Here is a 13947-nt window from a genome sequence, read left to right on the forward strand (position 1 = left end):
CCAGGGAGCCCACTGGACCACCAGGGAAATCAAGGTAGGCTCATCATCACCCCCCACAACACTCAGCCTCACCCCCCAGTCACCATCTCCACACCACCTCCCACCACCATCACCCCCACCACCCTCACCATCATCACCCCTAGCCCCCACCACCCTCAGCATCACCCCCTCAGTCTCCCCCTCAGCCTCACCCCCCACCAGCCTCACCTCCCACCACCCTCAGCCTCACTACCCCTAGCCCCCACCACCCTCAGCCTCACCCACCCTCACCATCACCCCCCACCACCCTCAGCCTCACCACCCTCAGCCTCACCCTCAGCCTCACCCCCACCACCTTCAGCATCACCCCCTCACCATCACCCCCCACCACCCTCAGCCTCACTACCCCTAGCCCCCACCATCCTCAGCCTCACCCCCCACCACCCTCACCATCACCCCCACCACCCTCAGCCTCACCACCCCTAGCCCCCACCACCCTCATCCTCACCACCCCCACCACCCTCAGCCTCACCCCCCCACCACCCTCACCATCACCCCCACCACCCTCAGCCTCACCACCCCTAGCCCCCACCACCCTCACCATCACCCCCCACCACCCTCAGCCTCACCACCCCTAGCCCCCACCACCCTCAGCATCACCCCCTCAGCCTCAACCTCCACCCCCCCCACCCCCTCAGCCTCACCCCCACCCCCCTCAGCCTCACCCCCCACCACCCTCAGCCTCACACCCCACCACCCTCACCCACCTCACCATCACCCCCCACCACCTTCAGCATCACCCCTCACCACCCACCACCCTCAGCATCACCCCCCAGCACCCTCAGCATCACCCCCCACCACCCTCAGCATCACCCCCCACCACCACCCTCACCCCCCCACCACCCTCACCCCCACCACCCTCAGCATAACCCTCCCACCACCCTCAGCCTCACCCCACTCTCGCTCTCACATTACCCCCCCTCTCACTCTCACATTATCCCCCCTCTCACTCTCACATTATCCCCCCTCTCACTCTCACATTACCCCCCTCACTCTCACATTACCCCCCTCACTCTCACATTACCCCCCTCACTCTCACATTACCCCCCTCACTCTCACATTACCCCCCTCACTCACATTACCCCCTCACTCTCACATTACCCCCTCTCACTCTCACATTACCATCACCCCCTCTCACTCTCACATTACCATCACCCCCCTCTCACTCTCACATTACCATCACCCCCCTTTCACTCTCACATTACCATCATCCCCCTCCCTCTCACATTACATCATCCCCCTCCCTCTCACATGACCATCACCCCCCTCCCTCTCACATTACCATCACCCCCCTCCCTCTCACATTACCATCACCCCCTCCCTCTCACATTACCATCACCCCCCTCCCTCTCACATTACCATCACCCCCCGCTCCCTCTCCCCATCGCACCCCCGCTCCCTCTCCCCATCGCACCCCCGCTCCCTCTCCCCATCGCACCCCCCGCTCCCTCTCCCCATCGCACCCCCTCTCTCCATCGCACTCCCTCTCACCATCGCACCCCCTCTCCCTCTCACCATCGCACCCCCTCTCCCTCTCACCATCGCACCCCCTATCCCTCTCACCATTATCATTTCCCTCCCCTCTCCCTCTCACCATCGCACCCCCTATCCCTCTCACCATTATCATTTCCCTCCCCTCTCCCTCTCACCATTACCCTCCCCTCACCCTCTCACCATTACCCTCCCCTCACCCTCTCACCATTACCCTCCCCTCACCCTCTCACCATTACCCTCCCCTCACCCTCTCACCATTACCCTCCCCTCACCCTCTCACCATTACCCTCCCCTCTCACCATCACCCGTCTCTCCCTCTCACCATCACCCCCCCTATACACACAACACACTTCAAGCAGCTACCCCATACACATAGGGTCTCAGACAAAAACGCAAACATGCTCACAGAGACATACATTCACACACACAAGGATACTCTCTGTCAGACACACTCTCAGGCACATACACAGGTAGACAGTGCATCAATGTGTATATGTGACACTTTTTTGTTAGTGGGGCCTCATGTTTGCATTTCGCCTAAGGCCTCATAAAGTCTAGAGCCGCCTCTGGTCTGAACAAATGAAAAGGACTGTCACGACTTACCTCCGTTCCCTCACTGCTGTGACGGAGATACACGGATTGCGGCCGCTCGCACACATGTGCGAATGCAGGAGGCGGGCCGCAACCCGTGAACTTTGTTCTCGTCACGTCTCCCAGGCAACGATAGACGCCTGGGAGAGGTGTGCGATCGTTCAACGCCGCTGGACAGCGCGGCTGAATTTAATTAAAGCCCATACTCGCCTCCATGTTCACCCAGCAGATTGACGGCCCATACACCAATAGAGTGTTATGGAGGCTTGAGAAAAAACGACTAGAGGGGCAGGAAAAACCTGACACCAGAGTCAAGAGTGGACTAAATGGGTAATATGGGCTTAACCCATAAAAGACAAAACTGAAAAAAGAATAACAAGTCCCAAGTCAAGGCTATGGGTAACGATTCTCAAAAAAAGGTTAGATTACCCACATAACATGTATAACCCACTATAATTGGTAAGAAACAAAAAATTTAAATATAAACTTTATTAGTATTTAAAGGGCATATCTACATAATAGTGAAAAAGGAAAAACACAAAAGTGACTTATGAAAAGTAAAATATTAAAGGAGGATGCCATTATAGGTGATTTTTATTTTATTAGGGTTTCCTAGGGGCGCTGCCATCATGCACTTTGTCAGGATAGTAAGCTTAGCTTCTTTATTTTAGAGCTGCCTCGAAGCAGCTGGAGAGATTTGGGATGTGTTAGGATCTGTGTGGGACTGATTCGGATTTTTATATGGTTGGGATTTACCTTTAACTCTAAACACTTGTATCATCCTGGGTATTAGAGTAAAGTTTATGGATTAGGACCTTTAGAAAGGCATGTCAATAGGGAGTCTAAGGGGTATGCTTTAACCCTGGTTTAGGTGGCTCTAGACACAGTATTTACCTAGGTTAGCTACCTGGACTAATCCCAGATACCTCTCATATATATTTATTTTGATCCAGCCCTTCTGAATGACTGCTGTGTTTTTTTGTTTTTTTTTTATCTTTTTCTTTTTTTAACTATAATCAGGGTTGTGGTTTGTAGTGGGAAAGTTGGTAGGTAATTATTGATATGAACTCCTACACTCCTGTTTTCCCCTTTAAATCCCATATTCAACCTCTTATAAGTGGAGTTTGGTCTAATTATTAAGGTGGGAGTGGCGAATTAAGACGCTATACACCTACCCTCTTGTTCCTTATAATTAGACTCTTTCTGCAGCCCTTTGCATAGGAAACGAGGTCATGCGTTTAGACTGGAAGAAAGGAGATTTTGTCTAAGGCAAAGGAAAGGGTTTTTTTACTGTAAGAACAATAAGGATGTGGAATTCTCTGCCTGAATGAGTGTTTTTTTTAATCCATATAGATGTTCAAACAGCTACTAGATGCATACTTGCAGAAACAGAATATTCAAGGATATAATCTTTCAATGTAGTGTAATAACTGCTTGATCCAAGGATAAATCTGACTGCCATTCTGGGGTCAAGAAGGATTTTTTTCCCTAGCTTGTTGCAAAATTGGAAGTGCTTCAAACTGGGTTTTTTGCCTTCTTTTGGATCAACAGCAAAAAGCATATGTGAGGAAGGCTGAACTTGAAGGACTCAAGTCTCTTTTTAGCTATGTAACTATATAACTCTACTAATATTCCAGTTTACTTCCATTATCTTCTAATATCTCTATCATTGTATCTACCCATACCTTTTGTTCACCTATTTGAATATCTCTAATCTTTCCAATATCTCTAATTTTCACAATATATCTAATTTTGAGTCTAAACGCGAAGCTTTATTCTTCTGATCCCCGTAGACTGCTGCTCATTAATTGGCTACATTTTAGCCTTCCACTTGGAATAACACTTTATTACTAAACAGCCGTCTTTCTTGATATTATCTTTCTACTTGGGTTGATCAAGAATTAGTATATTTTCTCACGCTTGCTGTGATTGATATATACAAACCAGATAGACAGACCCCCTAGGTTTCTCCTTTTTAATATTACACTTTCACAAGTCACTTTTGTGTTATGGAGACTTGTTAAGTAGGTGTGCTTTTTGTATGGCACTCTATTTAAACCTGGAACAGCTAAGCTTTCATTGCTCAGTTGCTCTGTGCTACCTTGCTGTATGTCACACTTTGGACTGCTTTTTCGTGTTTGAACCTCTGCTGCCTGGATTTTGACCTTTTGGATTGTCTGACCTTGTTTCTGCTTTGCTCCTATTGGATTATACGCATTGGACTTTTGCTTTATTATTGTCTACTAATACAAGTACTGCATCCCTAAGTTCTATACAAGTTGTGATTGACAAGGACAGTCTAAGCATAGTTATTTGATTTTGTACCACGTGGTTTTGCAATCCATCTTCTACATTCCCCTGCTGTTCCTGAAAATGGTACTTTGTGAAGGCCCTCTTTCAGTTTTGCTATCCATTGTGCCGTAAGGCATGTGCAATGCTTTGTGATTTCACGAATACCAGAGCCAACAACCTTGCTATGAAATCCTTGAACATTACACTTGAGCACTAAGGATAACTAAGGCTATGTTCTATAATCATGACTGAATAGAAGAGTACAATATATATATATATATATATATATATATGTAAACTGACTTGGAATAAATTATTGCTTTTGGTTTGTATTTCCTCATTACAATAAACATACCTACCAAGATAATGTACATATTTACCAGTGATTTATATAAATATTTAAATTTCCTTTTTTTGTAGATGTGTTTGGAACTTTCTGCAGCCCTTGAAGACGCAGCCAATGATGACTCTGTTTTTACTGTTATCACAGGTACTGACTGTATATGTAATGTTATATATGTTTTAAATTCTTAAATGTATGCATAAACTGTTACTTCTAAAAGTTATTCACATATCCGAAAATTATTAGGAAATCACCAGACAATTGCAAATTGTAAAGCAATTATCAGAATTAAAAAATAAATCATACTCTGTTGTTTGACTTTGCAACATTACTCAGTTTCATGCTTAACCCAATATTGAAAAGTAAAAGTATCGATCTCTATCATGGAAAGAGAAAATCTATCCAGGGTAATTTGAAACCATGAAAATGCGTAAATGTCTTGGGAGATTGCTTAAAGGCACTGTAGGCACCCACACCCTTTCAGCTAATTGAAGTGGTCTGGGTGCTGTGTCCTTATTGCACTTTGTTCTGCAATGTAAAACATTTACATTGCAGCTCTAAGTCTGCCCTCAGTGGCTGTCTACCAGACAGCCACTGGGGGCGCTTTTGGAATCCAAATGAACTTTTGGTCCGTTATCTGACGCGGGACATCTTGAGACTTTGCATGAGGACCTCCAGCGTCAGATTTTCCGCATAGGAAAGCATTGATTAATGCCACGCATGCACATTATGTTTCCCTGGTCGAGGAGGGGGAGGGGTGTGGGTGGAGCCTAAACCAGCGCCAAGGGACATCTGTGCTGGATTCGGGTAAGTGGCTGAAGGGAGGGGATGAGGGAGGGGGACCTATTAAACCTATAGTGCCAGGAAAACTGCTTTGTTTTCCTGGCACTTTAGGATCCCTTTAACTAATGTGGCAGCAGCAGCCATCCAGGAACATAATAAATCCTGGCCAGACCAAGACATAAATATTTTGGTGCTGCCTTGAGATTAGGAACCTGACACTGCATGGTGGCAATAAAACCATGCAGTATGGGTATTGATACACCCATTGCGCATTTGATTGGATATTGGTCTGGACAAGTTTCATTCGTTACATGAAATTTCATTGATTTACACAATACCAGAATGAAACTAGGTGCCATTAGTAAAATTTGTGGCAGGGCTGGTAACCTCACAGCAAAATGTAAACTTATGGTTGACTGAGAGACGATAACGTAGAGGTTCCTTTCCTTGAAGTCACACCATAAAACATTGCTTTGGGGAAAAAATTATTTCAAACAAACATCACTCCAGAGTATCTCTCATGCAGTGGTGACTTGCTATGTTTCAAATCTAGACTGCCCTCGTGGGTGGGAACAATCTTGTATGTATAGGGTACCTTTCAAATGGCACAAGTGAGTAAATCGTTGTAGGAGAGTTGAGCGGGTTCTAGCCTTCAATTAATAAGACTTCATAGGAACATCCTGGATGGATCAATTTATTTGTTTGTGAATTTGATTTGACTGAACCGGTCCAAACAAACGTTTACATAAATTTAGCAGAAATTAACTGAAATGTAGGCTGATAATTTCATTTGTCTAGACTCAGTATTTGTTGAATTTCTGCTTTTGGCTTATTCTTTTAACCTATGAATTGTTGGGTTGTTTTTTTTTTTTTGGTAATGGAAAATACAATTATGGTAGTAAAATTATTCTTTCTTTTATTGTGTATGCAGGAGCTGGTGATTATTTTAGCAGTGGCAGTGACCTTACCAGTGCATTGAAAAGTAAAGAACAACTAGACGCACCACCTGTAAATTCTGAAAATCCTTACAGGTATTGTGATTTTGAATTAATCGTTGTCAGTGTAAATTTTGTATTTTTTTGTTTTTTGGTGGATTTTTTTACTTTCTTGCTATGTTTTGTTAATGTGTTAAACTAGAGCTTTTGCACTAGTAAGGTGCTGCTTTACCCTTTTACATTGTTTCACTTATATTGTATCACAATTGTTTTGTTTCTTTTTTATATGGAATACTCCTGCTTGAGATATTGATAATGTTTAATTTTGAATCATTCTATATAATGAATAACATATGTTTTAGTAATTCGCAAAAAAATATCCATAGGCACATTCCCCTGGTGCATACCATGGTACACTATAATTTCAATATGTTGTATCTTGTTCTGGCTTATAGTCTCTGTATATTTATCATACATTTTTATTTTACCTAGGCATATTGTGAAGAAAATAATTGATTTCCAAAAGCCTCTCATTGCTGTGGTGAATGGACCTGCTGTAGGTATTGGTGTGACAGTCCTCGCTCTTTTTGACACTGTGTATGCCACTGAAAGGGTAAGATGCTGATAATCATTCTCTAACTTTTCTAAATATATATATATATATACACACACACACACATTCTCAGTTGTACGCTTACTGAAATAATTTAAGCAATAAGTTACTACCACTATTGTTTTAATTAGTGCAATAAAATAAACAAATACACAATGAATGCTTATTTGGTATGTTGTGCTAAGTACCTCAATAAAACGTTATATTGATTTAAGTTTGTGGCCTCTGGAAATGTCCTCATTGTAGTTGAAACATACATGATCATTAGACTAATACCTGCATATCTCAAGTTGGACTTTGAAAAGTCCTTCTTAGGCACAGAAATTAGAGAAGTCATGTTTCCACAGCTAACCTTGCTTGGCATGCATATGGGTACAGTCAAGCATTCTGATTTAGTCTGCACTCTGCATTTCTTCAGTTTAGGGTTGTGATCCAGAAGGACCAGTGTCCAGAAACCACCATGGACAGCATTTTGACATTTTGGGTCTCATCTGCAAGGCACAGGTCCTAGTCTGGAAGTTGAAGTCTCTCTGAGAGTATGTAGCTAGATGTCAAAAATATTGTGGTGAGGCCAAACACAATAAACCTCCCCACAGTGCAGTTGGATAAATTACTGTTGTACATCACCTGCCTATTTCAAGCTGGACTTTGAAAAGTCCTCCTTAGGCACAGAAACTAGAGAAATAATGTTTCCACAACTAGCCCATAGTTCCCAGCTTGACATGCAGATTTCATGCTGCTTTTATGCAGTTACTATAGCATTAAACGTTGTTTTAGACGCAACTTTTTTTTTAAACCGTAACATGGGTTGTGATCCAGAAGGACCAGTGACTAAGATAACATATGAGATAATCTTGGTTCCATGTGAGCTAGTGGCTCATGCATGATTACAAAATTAATTTTGTTTGGTTTAGTATGCATTCATATGGAGTAACTATAGCATTAAATCATAGGAAAATATTCAAACTCAGGTCTTAATAAGCTTTCCAAATAATCTTACACTGCTAGAAAAACTAAATAAATGTATCTACAGAGGTCACCATTAAAGTCTACAGGAATTTTGTAGATAAATAATTTGGAAATGTTTCCAACAGTATTGAATTATTTGGAAAGCTTATTAAATCAAGGCATTAGCTCTTGTGTCAAGCATATTAACTTGATTTTCTGCTGCCATGATATTGGCTTTATCTCTCAAATTCTCTAGTATTTTATATAATAAGAACTTTTTTTTTCTGCTTTTTGTCATAGGCTACATTTAATACACCTTTTAGCAAGCTAGCCCTGCACCCAGAGGCATGCTCCTCCTATACATTCCCTAGAATCATGGGCCCAAGCAAGGTAAGTCTGAAAACTGACTTTTGGAACTCTACATATTTAGTGAGTCACACAGGGTTATTCACTAAAGTGTGAATTTCAGCTTTAAGGCCAAAGTAGGTTAACTTGAAGCATACCTAAATTAGAGAAATTTTCCAGATTGGCTATTTTGACCTTAAATTTTAAATTCAAGTTGAATTCACTTTAAATTCTCACTTTAGTAAATGACATCAGGACAACATGCATTAGACAATGAGTTATCATTTTCATCATTATATTTACATTTTTATTTTTTTCAATAAAAAGAGATTTTAATTTGTAGCCCAGCGTTGTGTAAATGTTATTGTTTCGTGCAGCTGAAGCATCATATTGGCTACTTGGCATCTGGCATTCCACCCATGCCTATGTTTGTCTATATCATGTAATCTGTTGTTTATGTTTAGAGTTCTAAGGTTAGCCATAACTTGTAAATATGTGCTGCCATGTTGTGTGTAAGTGGGGGAGGAGGAGTGGGTTTTTTTGTCTGTGGGTATTTGTAGTTTGTTTTTAAGGTATGCAGTATTTATATCTCTCTGTATTTATATGTAAATGAGTAAACCAGTCATTGAAAATTGATGTCTGTCTTTTCAAGGCTATCGAGATTCTAATGTTCAACAGAAAGTTTACGGCACGTGAGGCATGTGATGTAGGACTAGTTGCTGAAGTTTTTCCTGATAGCAGTTTCCATCGGGAGGTTAGGACAAAACTGAAAGAATATGCTAAACTCCCTAAAAATGTAAGTACCTTAATTTAATTGCCTAATAATATTTTGTAATGCACCATCTTTAGTGATGTGATCAGTGAATGGTCATATTATGTTCTACTAGCAGTTCTCTAGTTTTATCACTGCTTCTGTGAGCTGTATCTAAATGCCATTCTCACATGGGATGACATATTCATTATGTGCATATATTGGATAGTCTACTTGTATCCTTTACATGTTAATCGTCATCAAAACGAGCTTATAAACTTATACTTCTAAACATAAGTAAAGTAAGGCAAGTTTAAAGATGTAGAAAAGAATATATAAAGTACTAATCAGTCTAATATATCTTAATTCAAAAATTAAGACCGCTATTACTCTGCTATGTATAGTACATGTATTATAGTGTCCCTTTGAGGTTTTTTTTTCAAAAAATTCCCTGAAAACCCTATAGGTGTTACAGCTAGTAAACGTTGTTATAAATTGTTAATCTGCTCCAGATCTGTACTTGGTGTGGTTCCAATTCTGAAATACGATACAAGATTGAAACCGGCTCGTCTCTGTCCTGCCTGAACAAGTACAGTTACAAGGCTGGATATTCACTACATATTTCCTATGTATACCATTAACTGAGAGGAAATAATGCCGTACTGGTGGTCCTCATTTAGTGACCTACCAGTTTTACCATGGCTCGCACTTATGACCAGGCGTAAGTATAAGCCGTCGTGGGGATTCCCTGCTCTTGTGCGCATGTCTGTTTTTGGGGAAATTTCCCAGAGCATGGATTAGAGGGGTTCCCTGCTCTGGTGCGTTCATCTATGTTCGGGGAAGTTTCCCCGAACATAGACAAATGCACCAGAGCAGGGAATCCCTTAACTCACTTACCAACCATTTTGTTCTACGACCGGGTCGTAAGAATGGAACCCGGTCGGTAAGTGAGGAGTGTCTGTAATAATCGAACTGTGCAGCTCTTTTCTTAAAAAGTAGAGGTAGAAATTGTCGGGTCAAGAAGAGATAGAGGGAGATTGTAGCTAATTAGCTTTGTCAGTTTTTCCCTAGTTTTGTCAGAGCTTGGTCAACGAATGAACAATTAACTATCCCTAATATAATTAGGAATTTAAATATAATTTTGCCTATTTGGAAGAACTGGAATTTCATAAACATGAAATCTCTAGAAATAGGCAAAAATGCTCTATTTTAAAGAAGCAGGATATACTTGTCAGATCCAATCTAAATATTTAGAAATTCTTATTGAAATATATATATGCAGAAAGCTTATTGTTATCATATAGCACTAAAGGGACATGCATGACTTGACAATATTTTTTTTTAAACCAGCAAGCAAACATATTTAAACAAATATACAAACCAAAATTAAGAAACTATGTATGACATAAAAGAAATAGTGTGCACTTGGAGATTCATCACTCTTCATGTACTCTCCAGAAACCTTCACAAACCGCAACACTACAATATAATTAAATTAAGATATATTCCACCATTAAGTGGACACATTTAATGGCGGAATAAATATTCATTTGGTTATATTGTAGTGGTGCTGTTTTATTTATTTTTTTCTACATAAAAAAATAATAATAATTTCAGACCAGTCCACTAATCAGAGAAACCGGGCATCACAGATGGAGAGAGAAACCTGCCAATAGAGCCTGTTGTGCGTGATTAAAGTGATCAGACTCCATCTCATCTTTCCTGTCACATATTGCAAGGTGAACAGATCCTCAACTGTACATGTATATTGTCAGGCTTGTCCAATGAACTTTTCCAGCATTCCTAGGGATAGGACACTGGCTTGATCAGTGGATGTGGAAAAAGAAGAAACTACATATGAAAAAAAATCATATTTACCTACATTTTTCAGCCTGCACAGTGAGGCATCTGTCTCATTCAAAGAAACAATTGTCTCAGAGTTATTCATGTCCCTTTATGATGCCAATCAGGCAAGTGGGAATGTGAGGTAGGTTATGTACAGCTGGTAGAAAGATGAGTAAAGGCATGTCATGCTGTCAGAGAAATTACACAATAAATTAATTAGATTGAGCAACATTATACATTTTTATTTAAATTATATTTGGGTTCATCTTTGTTACGTGCAATATATCCAAGAACATGTTTTAATTATTGGCGAAGCTGTTATGAGAAAGGTACCATGTTTCATATTTGATGGTCATGCAAAAAACTGCAACCATTGTGGCAGAAGTATATTGTATATCAAAAGCTTCTGGATTGGCAGTTTCCTTTGGCAGCACATGGCCCTCCTTAAAATATAATACATCATTATCATAAGCAATCATCATAGTAGTTTTCTACTTTTTTAATAGCTACAATGGCATTATTAGTACTATGGAAATAAAGACTAGCGTATAAGGTCATATATTGTGATCAAAAGAGTTTCGTTAAATACCAGAATGTATGGATTAAGTGTGATAAAACAACTGAGGTAAATTGGATATCTGTAAATCTTAAGCCTCTCTTTTCCACACACATCCCCTGTCCCTTTTTATCTGTTTTATTTGTATTTTGAGTATTTTATATTTTCTGTATGTCACATTTATATATTGGATTTGTAAACTTTTTTATGACTAATGGTTGCCTTGAGAGAGTCCTCACCGCAGATGTTTATTATAAAAGGATCATTGACCAGAATGGAAAAAGAGATACTAGTGTCCCATGTCTTTGTTAAACATCACACTGTTTGGGATTTTATAAAGAGCGATACATTTTTGTTATGGCATAGGAAGGGGATGTTAACTAATATAATATATTTCATTAGTTGATAAATCCCTAGTTTTAGTAATCCTATCATAACACAGTCATGCTTCCATAAACATTTAATACGTTGAATGCATTTGATTTTGTACTCAAGACACTAATGCTTCTTCCTATTTTTTGTTAAAGCAATGTGTGTGTGAAAAATAAATATACAAATCTATAAATATGGGTTGTCTACTTTTATAGTATTGCATCAGAATTAATTTGATAGAAATTAAAGGTCTATGTAGTACTGTGCCTGTTTTCAACATTTTCGGTAACCATAATTTGCATTCTGTCTTTGCTCTGATTCACTAAAACCACCCACCAAATTATGTAGCAATATCAGACAGGTTTTCTCTAAACTGTAGGGCTCTTTCAAGAGGAAAGTGCATAATACCCCAATTCTATATGATTTCATTTAATATTAGTCTGTCTTTATGTACCATTTCATATAAAACTGATTTTATATATGCATAGTGTACTGAAATGCTCAACAATGATTTGCATGTGATTTTATTCTTTATTATGTCTTTTATTACTCAAAGTGCCTTACAGCTTCCAAACAGTTGATCCGTGATATGGAAAAGGAGAAGCTTCATGAAGTATGTGACAAGGAGTTTGAACTTATACAAAAACGAGCAAATTCCAAAGAATCCTTGGAGGCTATTAAGAATTTTTTCCGAAAGAAGGCAAACCTGTAATTCTTTCTAAAATTGCACTTTAAAGAAAGTATCTGCTGGCTGTACGATTGAGAAATTATACTCTGATTTAATTTGCAACCAAGATATCCCATTGCTGTTGTTCATGTGATAATGGGTTACTTATAACTTTGAAATTCCCTTAACGGCTTTTTGAATATTTAGTAATAATTTGCACATAATCTTGCAAGTGCAATAAGGAATATGCACATCCTTTATGGTCTCGTATGGCTTCCATCCCAATATGAATATAGTCTGCGTTTCTCTATCCAGTACTGAGCTCATTGTTGCTCATCTCAAGTACCAGTTACCTGAGAGAATGGAAAAAACATTGGGTTTCTGCAACCACAAATATTATTGTGCATTTTATGCATTTATCAGTTTATTAAAATCATTTCCCTAAGTTCCTTTAAAACAAATGTACTTGTTCTGCAGTTAAGCTGATCCACCCCCTTTTTCCAGGACTAATTTACATGTTCATGCCAGACAACGTCCAATCAAATCCTGCTCAGGACACAGTAATCACATTAGAAAGCTCTAAAAACACGCATGACATTAGATATTAGTAAATAAAAACCTTAATATAAAATACTAATTAATTTACAGGTTATATGAATGAATTAAAGGCACTGTTTGGACATTAGCAACAAAATGTGTTTATTGTAATGAGAAGGTTGCAGATTTTAAACCATGATTGTGTCTTCCTGTAAAGTGTTTTGAATTTTTATTTTTTTATCTCACCTGCAAGCAATGAATACTCTCCTAATGTAGATTTTGAAAAAAAGCTTATTTTTTGGGAAGTGTAAATGGGAGGCTGTGTGAGTCACAGCCAGAGAAGGTGTGATTAGGGCCACATAAACAAAATGCCTGAACTCCTAAATGGCATAAAACCTGCTCTCCCAGACTCCATGGGCAATCCTCTGCAGTGATATTACTAACATGCAAATTCCTAGATACAATTGAAGGACCTGAGAAAAATGTAAAGCCAGTTGTTAGTCCTATAAGTCCTAGAATACAAATATAATCCTGTTGGTCATTATCCCTGGCTTTCCCTTACCCCTCAGATCAATGATAGAATTGGGAAGTGAAGAAGAATATTGTGCAACATACCTGCTCCTGTCCCCTCTTCTCTCTTCCCCGCTTCTTCATATTCTTCCTCACATGTTTATCTTCACTGGAGACATTGCTTCATTGCTAGCAAAATCACTTTAGATGTTTAAGTGATGGCTTAAAAGAAGATGCTTTGTTCAACAACAACAAAATAGGGTGGCAGGAGTTCTTTCAGAAATCTGGAACGAGCGTTGCGTTAATTGTTTAGGGATCTCAAAAAT

The 13947-nt window shown here is 39.8% G+C and overlaps 1 protein-coding gene across 2 annotated transcripts in view; it reads left to right on the forward strand.

Moving 5' to 3' along the window:
* Positions 1–13190, forward strand: part of LOC134607945 (enoyl-CoA delta isomerase 3, peroxisomal-like) — a 59406-nt gene extending 46216 nt beyond the window's left edge. The window contains exons 3-9 of one of the 2 annotated variants that reach the window (XM_063450544.1): positions 4837–4906; positions 6474–6573; positions 6970–7090; positions 8339–8428; positions 9036–9179; positions 12464–12615; positions 12890–13188. In XM_063450544.1, coding sequence (XP_063306614.1) covers positions 4837–4906; positions 6474–6573; positions 6970–7090; positions 8339–8428; positions 9036–9179; positions 12464–12615; positions 12890–13019 — 807 coding nt within the window. In that variant the 3' untranslated portion in view covers positions 13020–13188. Of the gene's footprint in view, positions 1–4836; positions 4907–6473; positions 6574–6969; positions 7091–8338; positions 8429–9035; positions 9180–12463; positions 12616–12889 lie in introns of both variants that reach the window. The other variant, XM_063450545.1, reaches the window with a different exon arrangement.
* The last annotated feature ends 757 nt before the right edge of the window (positions 13191–13947 follow it).

The sequence above is a fragment of the Pelobates fuscus genome, chromosome 4 (assembly GCF_036172605.1).
Source record: "Pelobates fuscus isolate aPelFus1 chromosome 4, aPelFus1.pri, whole genome shotgun sequence".
NCBI classification, from domain to species: domain Eukaryota; kingdom Metazoa; phylum Chordata; class Amphibia; order Anura; family Pelobatidae; genus Pelobates; species Pelobates fuscus.